At 39.8% G+C, this 12,939-nt stretch overlaps 1 protein-coding gene across 2 annotated transcripts in view; it reads left to right on the top strand.

Moving 5' to 3' along the window:
• Nucleotides 1–12,939, top strand: part of LOC136867400 (Bardet-Biedl syndrome 7 protein homolog) — a 65,647-nt gene that overhangs the window by 38,636 nt on the left and 14,072 nt on the right. For both annotated transcript variants that reach the window (XM_067144595.2, XM_067144594.2), the window contains exons 11-12: nucleotides 1,197–1,399; nucleotides 3,921–4,085. In XM_067144595.2, coding sequence (XP_067000696.2) covers nucleotides 1,197–1,399; nucleotides 3,921–4,085 — 368 coding nt within the window. The remainder of the gene's footprint in view (nucleotides 1–1,196; nucleotides 1,400–3,920; nucleotides 4,086–12,939) is intronic.

Here is a 12,939-nt window from a genome sequence, read left to right as displayed (position 1 = left end):
CAGTTAAAAAGAAAAAAACTTTCCTTGCAGCATATGGCTAAGGTATTGCAGCTTCCTGATCTTCACTGAATTTAGGAATGGTCTTACCATTTCATCATTTGTGACCTGAGCTCTCCATCTCATCTGCTTTCTGTATCTTGTAATATTATTGATGTTTGACCCCTGCTCCAAAGTGGTGCAGTCACTGGTTTCAATCAATCAATCAATCAATCAATCAATCAATCAATCAATCAATCAATCAGTTAATCAGTCATAATTGATCTACATTTAGGACCATCATCCAGGTGGCAGATTCTCTATCACTTGTTTACTTCATTTTTTCTTAAGTGATTCTCACAAAGCAGCTGCTGTTCAGAACCTGGCTAACCAACAAGGGATTTCTGAAATGAACGGTCACGTTCTTGTGGTTCAGGTTGCTTGTCCGTGGTTATCATCACAATATTGTCCGACTCGTTGGCTGAACGGTCAGCGTACTGGCCTTCGGTTCAGAGTGTCCCGGGTTTGATTACCGGCCAGGTCGGGGATTTTAACCTTAATTGGTTAATTCCAGTGGCACGGGGGCTGGGTGTATGTGTTGTCTTCATCATCATTTCATCCTCATCACGATGCGCAGGTCACCTACGGGAGTCAAATAGAAAGACCTGCACCTGGCGAACCGAACCCATCCTGGGATATCCCGGCACTAAAAGCCATACGACATTTCATTTTATTACAATATTAACAGTTATGTAAGACTGCAAGCTAGCTTGCTTGCTTAACTGCTACTCTTAGCTTCTTCTTCATACAAAGCGAGTTTGGTATTCATAGGATACTTATGAACTGTATTGGGATTTTCTGATTCTGAAGTGCCCACCCTTGAGATGTTCTCCAAGTGTGATTATTAGCTCTACAGATTTTTTCTTCTTCTTTTTTTTTTTTTTGTAGGATTGTTAGGCCCCTTTAAACTAAAAACATAATCATATGTTCTATAGGAACTGAAACTGGGATGAGTTAGCCCCGTGAGGACAGCTGTTAAGATATCTGGTATAAGAAGTAACAGTCTTGGTCACAAATACCCACATCAGGTAATTTATCATATCAATAGTGTGAGAGCTATACTATCAACAGGAATGCAGCCATAACAGATGGCTATAATACCACCGTTTTTATTGTTTTTTTACTTTTAATTCTAACCAATATATCTTCCTTATTTCTAGAGTGGTAACTTTCTACTTGCCACCTACCGCTGTCAGTTGAACACCACAAGGCTCGAGGTAAAGATACGGACTATTGAAGGGCAGCACGGTACTCTACAGGCCTATGTCACTCCCCTTGTGCAGCCCAAATGCTGTCAAGTGCGCCAATACAGCATCAAGCCGCTCTCGTTACACATGCGGTGCCATACCTTTGATCCTGAAAGGTGAGACTGCTTCCTGCAAGAATATTTGGCTCTGTACAAGTATGGGATTATTCACCAAGGTTCAAACAGTTATTATAAGATGAAGTTTGCTTATAAGATAGTCATGAATACATATTTATAACAACAGACAGTTAAAACGGTGAGCTTGCTTGCTTTTCTTTTTGAAAGGATACCTTTCTGGAATAGATTCATTGTGTACAAGACCTTGAGTGTCAAAGGAAACCTTCTTTCTACCGACACCGTAAAATTGATGGTTTCCTGCTGCACATGTTGTGTTGCCGCTAGAACTGTCAAGACTAATAAAGGAGTCTTAATACTGGTCATAGCTATTTCAGCATTGTCTCTCGAGGAGATTTTGTTGACTGATTAACATGTTGAACACTGGCATATTTGTATACTGAACATTTTAGCCATATTTTGAGGTTTCATAACTTCCACACCTTTTGAGCTAAATTAATTATTCTTTTTGCACCCTATACTATAATTGTCTGTCTCAGCACCAAACTCATTTGGTTCTTTTATTTTCAACATGTTTTTGAGCTTTTCATTTTTTTCCCATTTATTTTAAATCATGTATATAATTAATCTTTTTCATATTAACATCTAAAATTGTTTCAGCCGGGCTGAGTGGCTCAGACAGTTGAGACACTGGCATTCTGATCCCAATTTGACAGGTTCGATCCTGGCTCAGTCCGGTGGTATTTGAAGGTGCTCAAATACACCAACCTCATGTCGGTAGATTTACTGGTACGTAAAAGAAATCCTGCAGGACTATATTCCGGCACCTCAGCGTCTCCTGAAACCGTAAAAGTAGTTATTGGGACCTAAAGCCAATAATATTATTATTAGTATTAAAATTGTTTCATTAGTATTACCGGTAATACTTTGTGTCAAAGTTTGAAACATTTGGGTAAACAGAGAGGTGTATTGCTACTATCATCATAATTGGGTATGTATCTTGATCTGAATTATTGACAGAAAGTAGATTATTTATCACCGCTGTTATCCAGTTCAGATCATGAATTCCAGTTTCTTAGGACTTCTATCATGCTGTCACTTAAAGAATCAAGACGCTGTGACACTATTGTAGGAACGAGCAGAAAAACTAACTGCACGGAAAACATGTTTGCTACTCTTCAAAACAAACATTCGTATTCTATCTGGCAAGGGTAGTGGTCCAATCTAGCAACAGTGTAAGGTACTGTAATGCTGTCATTCATGTTTCCAGCATATGATGATAAGTTTAAGAACTTCATTATTTATCCGTATTGACATGTATTCAGGAGAAAAGTTATGAGATTATGCACCTTTCAATACACTACAAGTAAAATGACAAACAGATTTTTTAGACTATTTTACAATTTAAGAGACCAGTTTCAACCCAACCGGGGGTCATCCTCAGCCTTATAATTTTAAACATCAGCAAGTCATACAATGTATGTACAATCATTAAAACCCCTTACAGTATACATTATCACAAAGACATAAAACACACGTTAAAATATATATCAACAGTTTAGAAGACGCTTAAAACACAAGTTGTGGAATTCAAATAAAATTTTTGGTTAATTGACTACTTGTAAACAAGTTCTGTTGGACTGGAGGTCTGAAATTTGCCACTCAGTTCACATTTGTTCCTTGAGTGTGTCCCATTTGTTGGTAGTACCAGTTTACACAATGTTGACACTTAAATTATGTTTATGTTGTCCGACTCATTGGCTGAATGGTCAGCATACTGGCCTTCGGTTCAGAGGGTCTCGGGTTCGATTCCCGGCCGGGCCGGGGATTTTAACTTTCATTGGTTAATTCCAATGACCCGGGGGCTAGGTGTTTGTGCTGTCCCCAACATCCTTGCAACTCACACACCACACATAACAACCACACATAACACTATCTTCCACCACAATAACACGCAGTTACCTACACACGGCAGATGCCGCCACCCTCATCGGAGGGTCTGCCTCACAAGGGCTGCACTCGGCTAGAAATAGCCACACAAAATTAAATTTAAAAAATGTTTATGTTATGTGTGTTTAATGTCTTGTGATAAAGCATACTGTAAGGGATTTTAATGATTGTACATACATTGTATAACTTGCCAATGTTTAGAAGTATAAGGCTGAGGATGACCCCTGGTTAGGTTGAAACTGGTCCCTTAAATTTTAAAATGATCTAAAAATCTCTGTGTCATTTTACTTGTATTATTATTATTATTATTATTATTGTTATTATTATTATTATTATTATTATTATTATTATTATTATTATTGTTGTTGTTGTTGTTGTTATTATTATTATTATTATTATTATTATTATTATTATTATTATTATTATTATTATTATTATTATTATTATTATTATTATTATTAACTTGTAAATGACAACTACCTAAAGTCACCTGACCAAGCACTGAATTATTTAATTCTTGTCTTTCATCCTCATGTTTTATGTACTGGTAAGTAAATATGTCACCATGAGAGATCGAGGTGCTTCACCCTTTGAATTATGTTTGTCTTTTCAGACCATACAATGTACTGACTTTGAAGGGTTCCTTCAGTCTAGCAGAGATTCATGCATGGATTGTCCTCTGTTTACCGGAGGTCCCTGAGAAACCACCCACTGGAGATAGAGGGAGCTTCGTTTTTGTGTCGACCTTTCTGGATACCATGCTGCAGTGTACTTACAGGTGGGTGGTACTTAGGAGAGAAAGTTGTTCAGGTTATGAGAGAAGGTATCACGAAACTATTATTAGATTTGAAATAGACCTTCAGCTTATTAGGTTGAGTCGAGTACTTATAGCACATGTCGAAGAAATATAAAGTACAAAACAAAAATTGCCAACTGGACCTGACCCAAACCCACAACCTGCCAGATCCCTGCAACAAAACAGGAATGACAGATACCATCATAGCTCAATAAGGAAAACATAGGTATTCATCTGCATCCACATCCGCACTTCTTCATCCATATCCGCGAATATTGTAACTAATTTATTATATTACATCCTAGGTGTTGAAACATAATACAATAGGACTGATATCTGGGACCAGACCCTCTACAGTCACAGGTTTATGAGAGATTTCCTCTCGTGACAACTACCGACATATTGACCGGTTTCCTTTCAGAACCTTTGTTCCTTCCTTTCACTGATTGCGAGCAGGAGCCAGTTAGACTTAGGTCAGATTTACGGCTTTATAGACTCAAGGTTCTTTATATATCACCATTTTCCTATACCGGTGTCAAGGGGCGCCTAATCACAAGCTAAATAATTGCATGAAATGTATGAAAGACTCACTGGTTGAGATTTCTAAAATATACCTGAGTGAAAATCAATAAACATAATTATTTAGAAATTATCAGCACAATTATACGCGCTGCCATACAGTTTGCATCCGCCAAGGCACTAATTTTGCGGATATCTGCATCCATGCAGAGCTCTAAACATAGGCTGTGGGCTTAGTTCCCACTTGTGTCTGGTTGACCATCATCATTTTGTACTTAACATCCAGCTCCTGCCAGGTCAGGGCATTTACAGTATGGCACTTCACCTCCCTCTCTCCTTCCACCATTCTTCTTCCATCATTTTGTCCCAGTCCAGGTTTCTTTTTCTTACACTCCTCCTTATTGAATCGATCCACCTTATTCTAAGTCTCCTTCTCAATCTTTTTCCTTCGAACTTCATCTCCATCATTTGTTTTTGCCTCCATGTTCTTTACATGTCCACACCATCTTCGTTTACTCCTATCAGTTTTCTCAATTAGGTTTCCCATTCCAACCTCGTTTTTCACATCTTCGTTTCTCAGTATGTCTTTCCTATCATACTTCTTAGGTATTTCATTTTGCTGGCTTCAATTCTACTCTCCTATATACTTGTCATTGTCCAGGTGTCAGCCACATAAATCAATATGGGTGCATAATACATTTTGTACATATCTCTTTACACTTCCTTATTCCAGACAAGGTTTCTTGCACTCTGGTAGAATGCATTGCTCTGTTACACCCTCTTGCTAATCTCCATGTCCAGCCTTGCATTCTGCATTAATTCACTCCCTAGATATTTGAAACTGTCAACAATTTCAAGGCTTTGACCACCAATTTTCACAATGCCTTTCCCTTGTCTTTCTCCTCTCGATATCACAATGGTCTTGCTTCTCTTTGAGCTGATTTTCATACCATACTTCTTCAGTTTTCTCATTCAGTGCATCAAATTATTCTTGTACTTCTTTGCTGTTCATTCCCCAGACAACAATATCGTCAGCAAATAGTAATAACTACAGCTCTCTATTCCCTTATGCTTCTGTTGTCTCCTTTACAATTTTGTCCATAACCATTAGAAACAAAAGAGGTGACAGCACACTCCCGTCTTAGACCAGTTTAATTTCTAAACCATTCCGTCTCTTCATCTGGAGTCTGTTTGCTGCTGTTGCAGTTGTTCTACATTGCTTGCACCATTTCTACAGTTTGTGTACCCAGTCTCTTGTTGACCATGGTTTCCCCACACCTTCTCCCTGGTAACACTATCATATACTTTTATTCGAATTTCAAATGTCATGACCAGATCCTTTCCATACTACCAATTTTTTTCCCCATTAATTGCCTCATGTTGAAGATTGAGTCCACTGTAGATCTTCCACTTCTAAAATCATATTGTTCCTCTTGCAACTCTCCTTCTACCTTTCTTATTATTCTCCTCTTTAATACCTGTCCGGTATTTTTGCCACGTGATAAATGTGCGATTCCTCTATAATTATCACACACTTTTTTGTCCACCTTCTTATGGTCTTCCGTGGTTTCCCATTTTCACACCAGGCAAATGGTGGGACTGTACATTAATTAAGGCCATGGCCAATTCCTTCCCATTCCTAGCCGTTTCCTGTCCCATCGTCGCGATAAGACCTATCTGTGTTGGTGCAATGTAAAGCAAGTTGTAAAAAAACAACTGTCCCCCTTCTTACAAACTGGTATTATTCCTCCTTTTCCCCAGTCTTTTGGCACATGTTTCTGTTTCCATATGCACTTTAACAATCTGTACACCCATTGTAGTCCAACAGGTCCTGCAGCCTTCATCATTTCCACATAATTTCATCCATCCCTGGTGCCTTCCCCATTTTCGTTTTATGGACTGCTAATCCCACCTCTAATGATGTTATATCATCTTCTACTGTTGAGTCACCACACCATATTACTACCATCCCCTCTGCGTAAGTTCTCCCATTCCACAATTTATCAAAATACTCCTTCTGCATAAGGTCTCCCATTCAACAGTTTATCAAAATACTCCTTCCATCTTCCCCTTATTTCTTGTGGATGTGTTGTCAACTCTCCACCTTCCTCTTTCATCAGCTTTGTATACACTCTTTCTTTCATATTATTGTACTTAGTATACTGTAATTCCGTACTGCATTCTTTTACTGCCAGCTCCATCTATTTCCATCTTTTGTGTAAATTATTTCCGACTTTTCTTCTCCTTCCAATTTCTTACATTTCTTTTTATTATCAAAATACTTTCTTTTGCTTTCTTTCTTTTGTCTCTATTCCATTCTTACCATTCTTTCCTTTTTCTTTTACTGTTTCTCTCAACTTCTCATTCCATCATGGTGTCTCCTTTTCTTTCACTCTCATCAATGTTCTACCACAGGCACTCTCTGCTCCACTTATGAATGCCCTTTTGAAGTTGGACCATTCATCTTCTATATTTCCTACTTTAGTAACTGGAATTTGCTGTTTCAGTCTGTCCAGAAATTCTTCCTGTACATTCTTATCTTTTAACATCCACACTTATATTTTACTATCTCCTTTAATTTTTCCATATCCAACTCGTTGGCTGAATGGTCAGTGCACTGGCCTTCGGTTCAGAGGGTCCCGGGTTCAATTCCCGGCTAGGTCGGGGATTTTAATCTTCATTGGTTAATTCCAGTGGCCTGGGGGCTGGGTGTTTGTGCTGTCCCCAACATCCCTGCAACTCACACACCCCATATAACACTATCCTCCACCACAATAACATGCAGTTATCTACACATGGCAGATGCCGCCCACCCTCATCGGAGGGTCTGCCTTACGAGGGCTGCACTCAGCTAGAAATAGCCGCACGAAATTAAAATTAATTTTTCCCACTCTCATTTTTTGCTACCACAACTCTATGATCTCCATCAAATGCTTCTCGTGGTAAAGCTGTTACATCCATCAACAACTGTCTGTGATTTGTCCTTTCCACCAGAATGTGTAATCAAATACTGTTTTTTTTTTTTTTCCTCCTGGCACCCTAGCCATATCTTGTAATTTTTCTGAGGTTTTCTTTTTCCCCCAGAAACTATGTGTTGCCCACAATCGTCCATTCCTCTCGCTAAACTAAACTAGTTTCTTTTCTTCTTGCCGGGCTGAGTGGCTCAGATGGTTGAGGTGCTGGCCTTTTGACCCTAATTTGGCAGGTTCGATCCTGGCTCAGTCCGGTGGTATTTGAAGGTGCTCAAATACGCCAGCCTTATGTCGGTAGATTTACTGGCACGTAAAAGAACTCAGAAAACAAACCAAACCCCATGGCGCAACAGCCCCGAAGGACCGTGTCCTACCAAGCGACCGCTGCTCAGCCCTAAGGCTTGCAGATTATGAGGTGTCGTGTGGTCAGTACGACGGATCCTCTCGGCTGTTATTCTTGGCTTTCTAGACAGGGGTCACTATCTCACCGTCGGTTAGCTCCTCAGTTGTAATCACGTAGGTCGAGTGGACCTCGAACCAGCCCTCAGATGCAGGTAAAAATCCCTGACCTAACCGGGAATCAAACTCGAGGCCTCCGGGTAAGAGGCAGGCATGCTATCCCTACACCACAGGGCCGGCAAAAGAGCTCATGCAGGATTAAATTCTGGCACATCGGTGTCTCCGAAAACCATAAAAGTAGTTAGTGGCACATAAAGCCAATATTATTATTATTATTATTATTATTATTATTATTATTATTATTATTATTATTATTATTATTATTATTATCTTTCCTTCTTCATCCCTTTTCTCTTATCCATATGGTCTGATTACTTTTTCCTTTCCTGTCTTTCATTTTCCACCTGTGCATTTAAGTCTCCAATTATAATCACTTCCACATCAGTTATCTCCTTTTCTAGTTTCTCCAGGAATTCCTCAATATTCTCCTCTTTGTTCCCTGTCTGTGGTGCATACACTTGTATGAAGTCCTTCACTTTGTTCCTCATTCTGTCTAATTATCATTATCATGTTGCTGATGTACTCTACCATATCCACATAAAAAGGGCACTAGGAAAGTTTTGCAGTGTGAGTGAATGCTTTAGAGTTTTTCAAAATAATTTCCACCACACTCAATACACTTCTCCATATGTCGAGACCAGTCACTGAACTAACTCTGCCACTTTTCTTCGGTTACATTTTCACACTCCTGATCCCATGCTGCCAGAACTTTCTCGTCAGATGCAAAACGCTGCTCTTTCAGCTTCATCTTCACTTCTGGGAAGAATGCGAAGTCACTCTTGCTGGAACTGTCCCATTGCACATCATCACCATCTGTGCATCCACTCAAGTCATCTCAGATGTAACAAAAGATGTATTCTTACTCTGAATTCCTAATTGCCTTCAAATCCTTGCCTAAGAAAGATTTAACTGTTGATGCCAGTATTTTCAACACTTATGTGGGATCAGACATTAGAGGTTGGGAAGAAACACTGTAAAAATTTAGATCAGATGAAGCTAATAATGGGGTAAGCCTGCTGCCGTTTGCACCAACCAACTTTTTTCAGTATCCCCATAAGCACCAGCTCACCTGGCATGCTCGAAATACACTTCTACACTATGTTCTGATCAATACTGATTCCGATCATCACTGAAAGACATACAGGCAATGCATGGCTCAGACTGCAGATCAGTTCATCACCTGTTCCATGTCTGTCTACAGCTTTGACTAACAAGTTTAAAATGATCTAAACCACAATTGATCAGGCATGACTGATACACGCTTGCTGGTATGGCCTCTAAGCACAACTTTCAATTAACTGGTTCACCATCCTGAAACAGTTCAAGAGTGAGAACATTGTAACTGACCAGATTGCTAGCACCATTCAGGACAGTGTTGAGAGTGTCTGTCCAATTGTGTGTCGTCAGACAAGTTCCTTGACCGAATCGATCAATGTAAACACACTAAACTTTTTGACCATGAATTGTACAAACAAGTTAATCAGTCAGTCTGTCACAAACTCAAAAGTGAGTACAGTGCCTACAGAGTTAGAGTGGCCGTGGAAATTGAAAAAATCGCACATTATAAGAAATATCACACACTGTACACTATATTTAGGCTCTTTAGCAGAAAGACCAAACGAATTGGTGACAAGTCTGATGGCTCTTTCGTACGATCCTTCTGCAAGGGACTGAAATGCTGGAGTGAATATTTTGAGAAACTGTTAAATCATAACGAACCACAAGGATTAATGTGTCAATTAGGATAGCCACTAATACTTTAACCCACCTTGGAAGAAGTTTAAAAAAATTAGTAAAGTGCTTAAGAATGGTAAAGCAGCTGGTGTCGATGAAATGGTGGCAGAGACACTTAAATCTGGTGGTGACTGATCCTGCGTGTACACGTGTTGATCCAGCTTGTCTGGCACTTGGAACAAATTCCTATCACATGGAAATGCACAGTGATTTTCCCAATCAGGAACAGGGGCTACAGCAGTGATTGCCAGAATTCCCACGACATCAATCTACTATCAGTTCTTGGAAAGATCTTCATGCACATATTCAATTGTGTGTAGAGAGCCATTATGAACAGACTGCAAGTGAGGATCGAGCTGGTTTTCATTCTTAAAGAAGCTGCTATGGTCAGGTATCTCATTCAGACAGCTGATGGAAGAATGTGCACGATGTGGCAAGAAAACAGTCATAATTTTCATTGATTTCCACACTGCCTTCAACAGCGTCCATTGACCAGCCTTGTGAAAATTGCTAAGAAGTGAACACGTATCCAAGAAAATATTACACCAAATCCAGTCAGCATGTAGTAATTCACATACTTAGAGAACTCTTGGATGAATTTCCTGTCTGATGTGGTGTCCACTAAGGCTGTGTGATCTTGTCTTTACTATTTCATTTGGTCACTGATGAGATCATGAGGGAAGTTTCCCAATGACTTCATAACTGACCTAATGTTTGCTGATGATAGTGCGGTATTTGCAAATGACGATGTAGAAACCAGTCATACTAGAAGATGCAGCCAACATTGCCAAATTATATGTACTAATCAGCAATGCAGAAAAAGCCAAAGTTATAGCAGCCAATAGTTCATCAGCAGCTGTCTGCCATTCTGGGAATAAAACTGAACAAGTCAGAAATTCCAATACCTTGGTTCACTAGTGCAGGAGAAGAAAGTGACTCAACTGCTGAAGTCATAATAGGATTCATATTGCTACAACTGCCTTTGGATTTCTTGAATAGTGCTTGTGGAAGAAAATGCCATGATCGCAGCTAAAATCCACATCTTATACTCGCTTATTTTTTTCGTTCTGCTGCAATGACAGTAAATATGTTGGAAGATAGTCCGCCTAGTCAATACTATTCATATGACCAGCTTTGTAATAATAATAATAATAATCGTATGGCCTCAGCTACCGTGTGCAGACATTTCAATTTGACGCCATCTGGCTGTCTGCTTGTCAATTTCGACGTTCCGTTTTACTCTAGGTCCCCACTAGATGGCAGACCGAGTAAACCGAAACTCTCTTGGGCGTCTATGGCTGAGATTTAATGAATTTGTAATGGAACCATCAGACTGAAGTGTGGAAGCCACCCAACAATTGGAGAATTAATTCAAGATCAGAAATAGCAATGGTTTGGCCACATGTGCTGAATGCCCAAATGGCATCTACTTCATCAACTACTTTGACAACAGAGACTTGCTCATTCTTCTTCATGTGCCATATCCTTGCAGAATGTTGGCGATCAGCAGTATGATGTGTTGGTTGTTCATAGCTGTTCTAAATAGGAGTAAGCTTCGTCACCCCAAACCACTGGCTCAAGTTGCAGAGCCATGATGTCCTACTTCACCCCGGACCACATGTTCCATGGATTTTCCCTTGTAGTATTACTTGTAGAAGATGGTATTTATAGTCTTCTTGTTGTCTAATATGAAGCCCCCAGCCACCAGACCAGGAAAATGGTTTTACGAAGGTAATCCCAAAAATAAGGTCTCCTATTTTTTATAAATACAGTGGAGCCTTGGATTGCGAGCATAATTCGTTCCGGCAACATGCTCGTAATCCAAATTGCTCATATATCAAACCAAATTTTCCCATAAGAAACTATTGAAACTCAGATGATTTGTCCACAACACAAAAACATTTATTCGCATAACATTTCTAAAACAAAATATAAAGTAAAACAATTAAACTGTACTTTAGCTTACAATAGAATCATTGTTGGTGTGAGGGAGACGAGAGATGACATGAGAAGAGTTACTGTGTAGCACGAATTTCACTAATGGAATCACTGCTATCGGTTGGCTCATTGGAAGTGTTTTCTTTTCGTGCAACTTTAACGAGGAACCTGTCCAATGACTGTTGCTTTTGCCTCTTTTTGAGGATTTCACGAAAATGTGACATTGCATTGTCATTGAACAGATTCATCCACTGTAATCATCTCCTTCTTCCGACCAAATTCCTTTTTAGCCTTCTTTTCGTTCACAGGGCCCATCGTTGCAAAACAGTTATATCACAGATGACAGAAACAAAACATGTACACTCGTACGGTGTTGACTATGCGAGCGATGCACGCCAACTGAAGTCCAGCGCGGGAAATGATTACACACACTTTCCTAGGAAAGAGAGTGGCAGGGGGAGGGGAAAACAAAGGCACAGGGGAGGTGGAAACGTACGTACACGTGACGCTCGTATTGCGAAACCTCACTCGCTTATCAAGTCACAATTTATTTAAAATATTTGCTCGTCTTGCAAAACACTCGTAGACCAAGTTACTCGCAATCCGAGGTTCCACTGTTCATATACCTGTTTATTTCTACAATGGTTTACGTCATTATAAAGCTTGAACATTTAGCTATTTTTGTACATAATCACCATTTCGGTCGATGCATTTTTGTAGACACTGTGACAGTTTTTGAATGCCCATGTCATACCAGCTCACTGCCATGCTGTTCAGGAAGTTGTGAACCTCATCTTTCACCTCGTCATCGGTGCTGAATCGCTTTCCAGCCAAATGTTCTTTCAACTTAGGGAACAAGTGGTAGTCATTGGGCACCAAGTAGGGACTATAGGGTGGGTGGGTGATGATGTTCCACTGAAACTGTTGCACAGAGCAACGGTTTGCCGGGCGACATGCGGGCGAGCGTTGTCATAGAGAATGTTTACGCCCTTGCTTAGCATTCCTCTTCTCTGGTTCTGAATTGCCCGTCTGAGTTTTTTCAGGGTCTCACAGTAACTGTCAGCGTTGTGGTCCTAATGAGCATAAAGTCAACCAACAATATCCCTTTGTAATCCCAAAACACAGTTGTCATGACTTTACCGGCAGACTGTGTT

Source organism: Anabrus simplex, chromosome 3 (assembly GCF_040414725.1).
Source record: "Anabrus simplex isolate iqAnaSimp1 chromosome 3, ASM4041472v1, whole genome shotgun sequence".
NCBI classification, from domain to species: Eukaryota; Metazoa; Arthropoda; class Insecta; order Orthoptera; family Tettigoniidae; genus Anabrus; species Anabrus simplex.
Note: the sequence above shows the minus strand (reverse complement) of the source record. Positions and strands in the feature narration are given on the sequence as shown.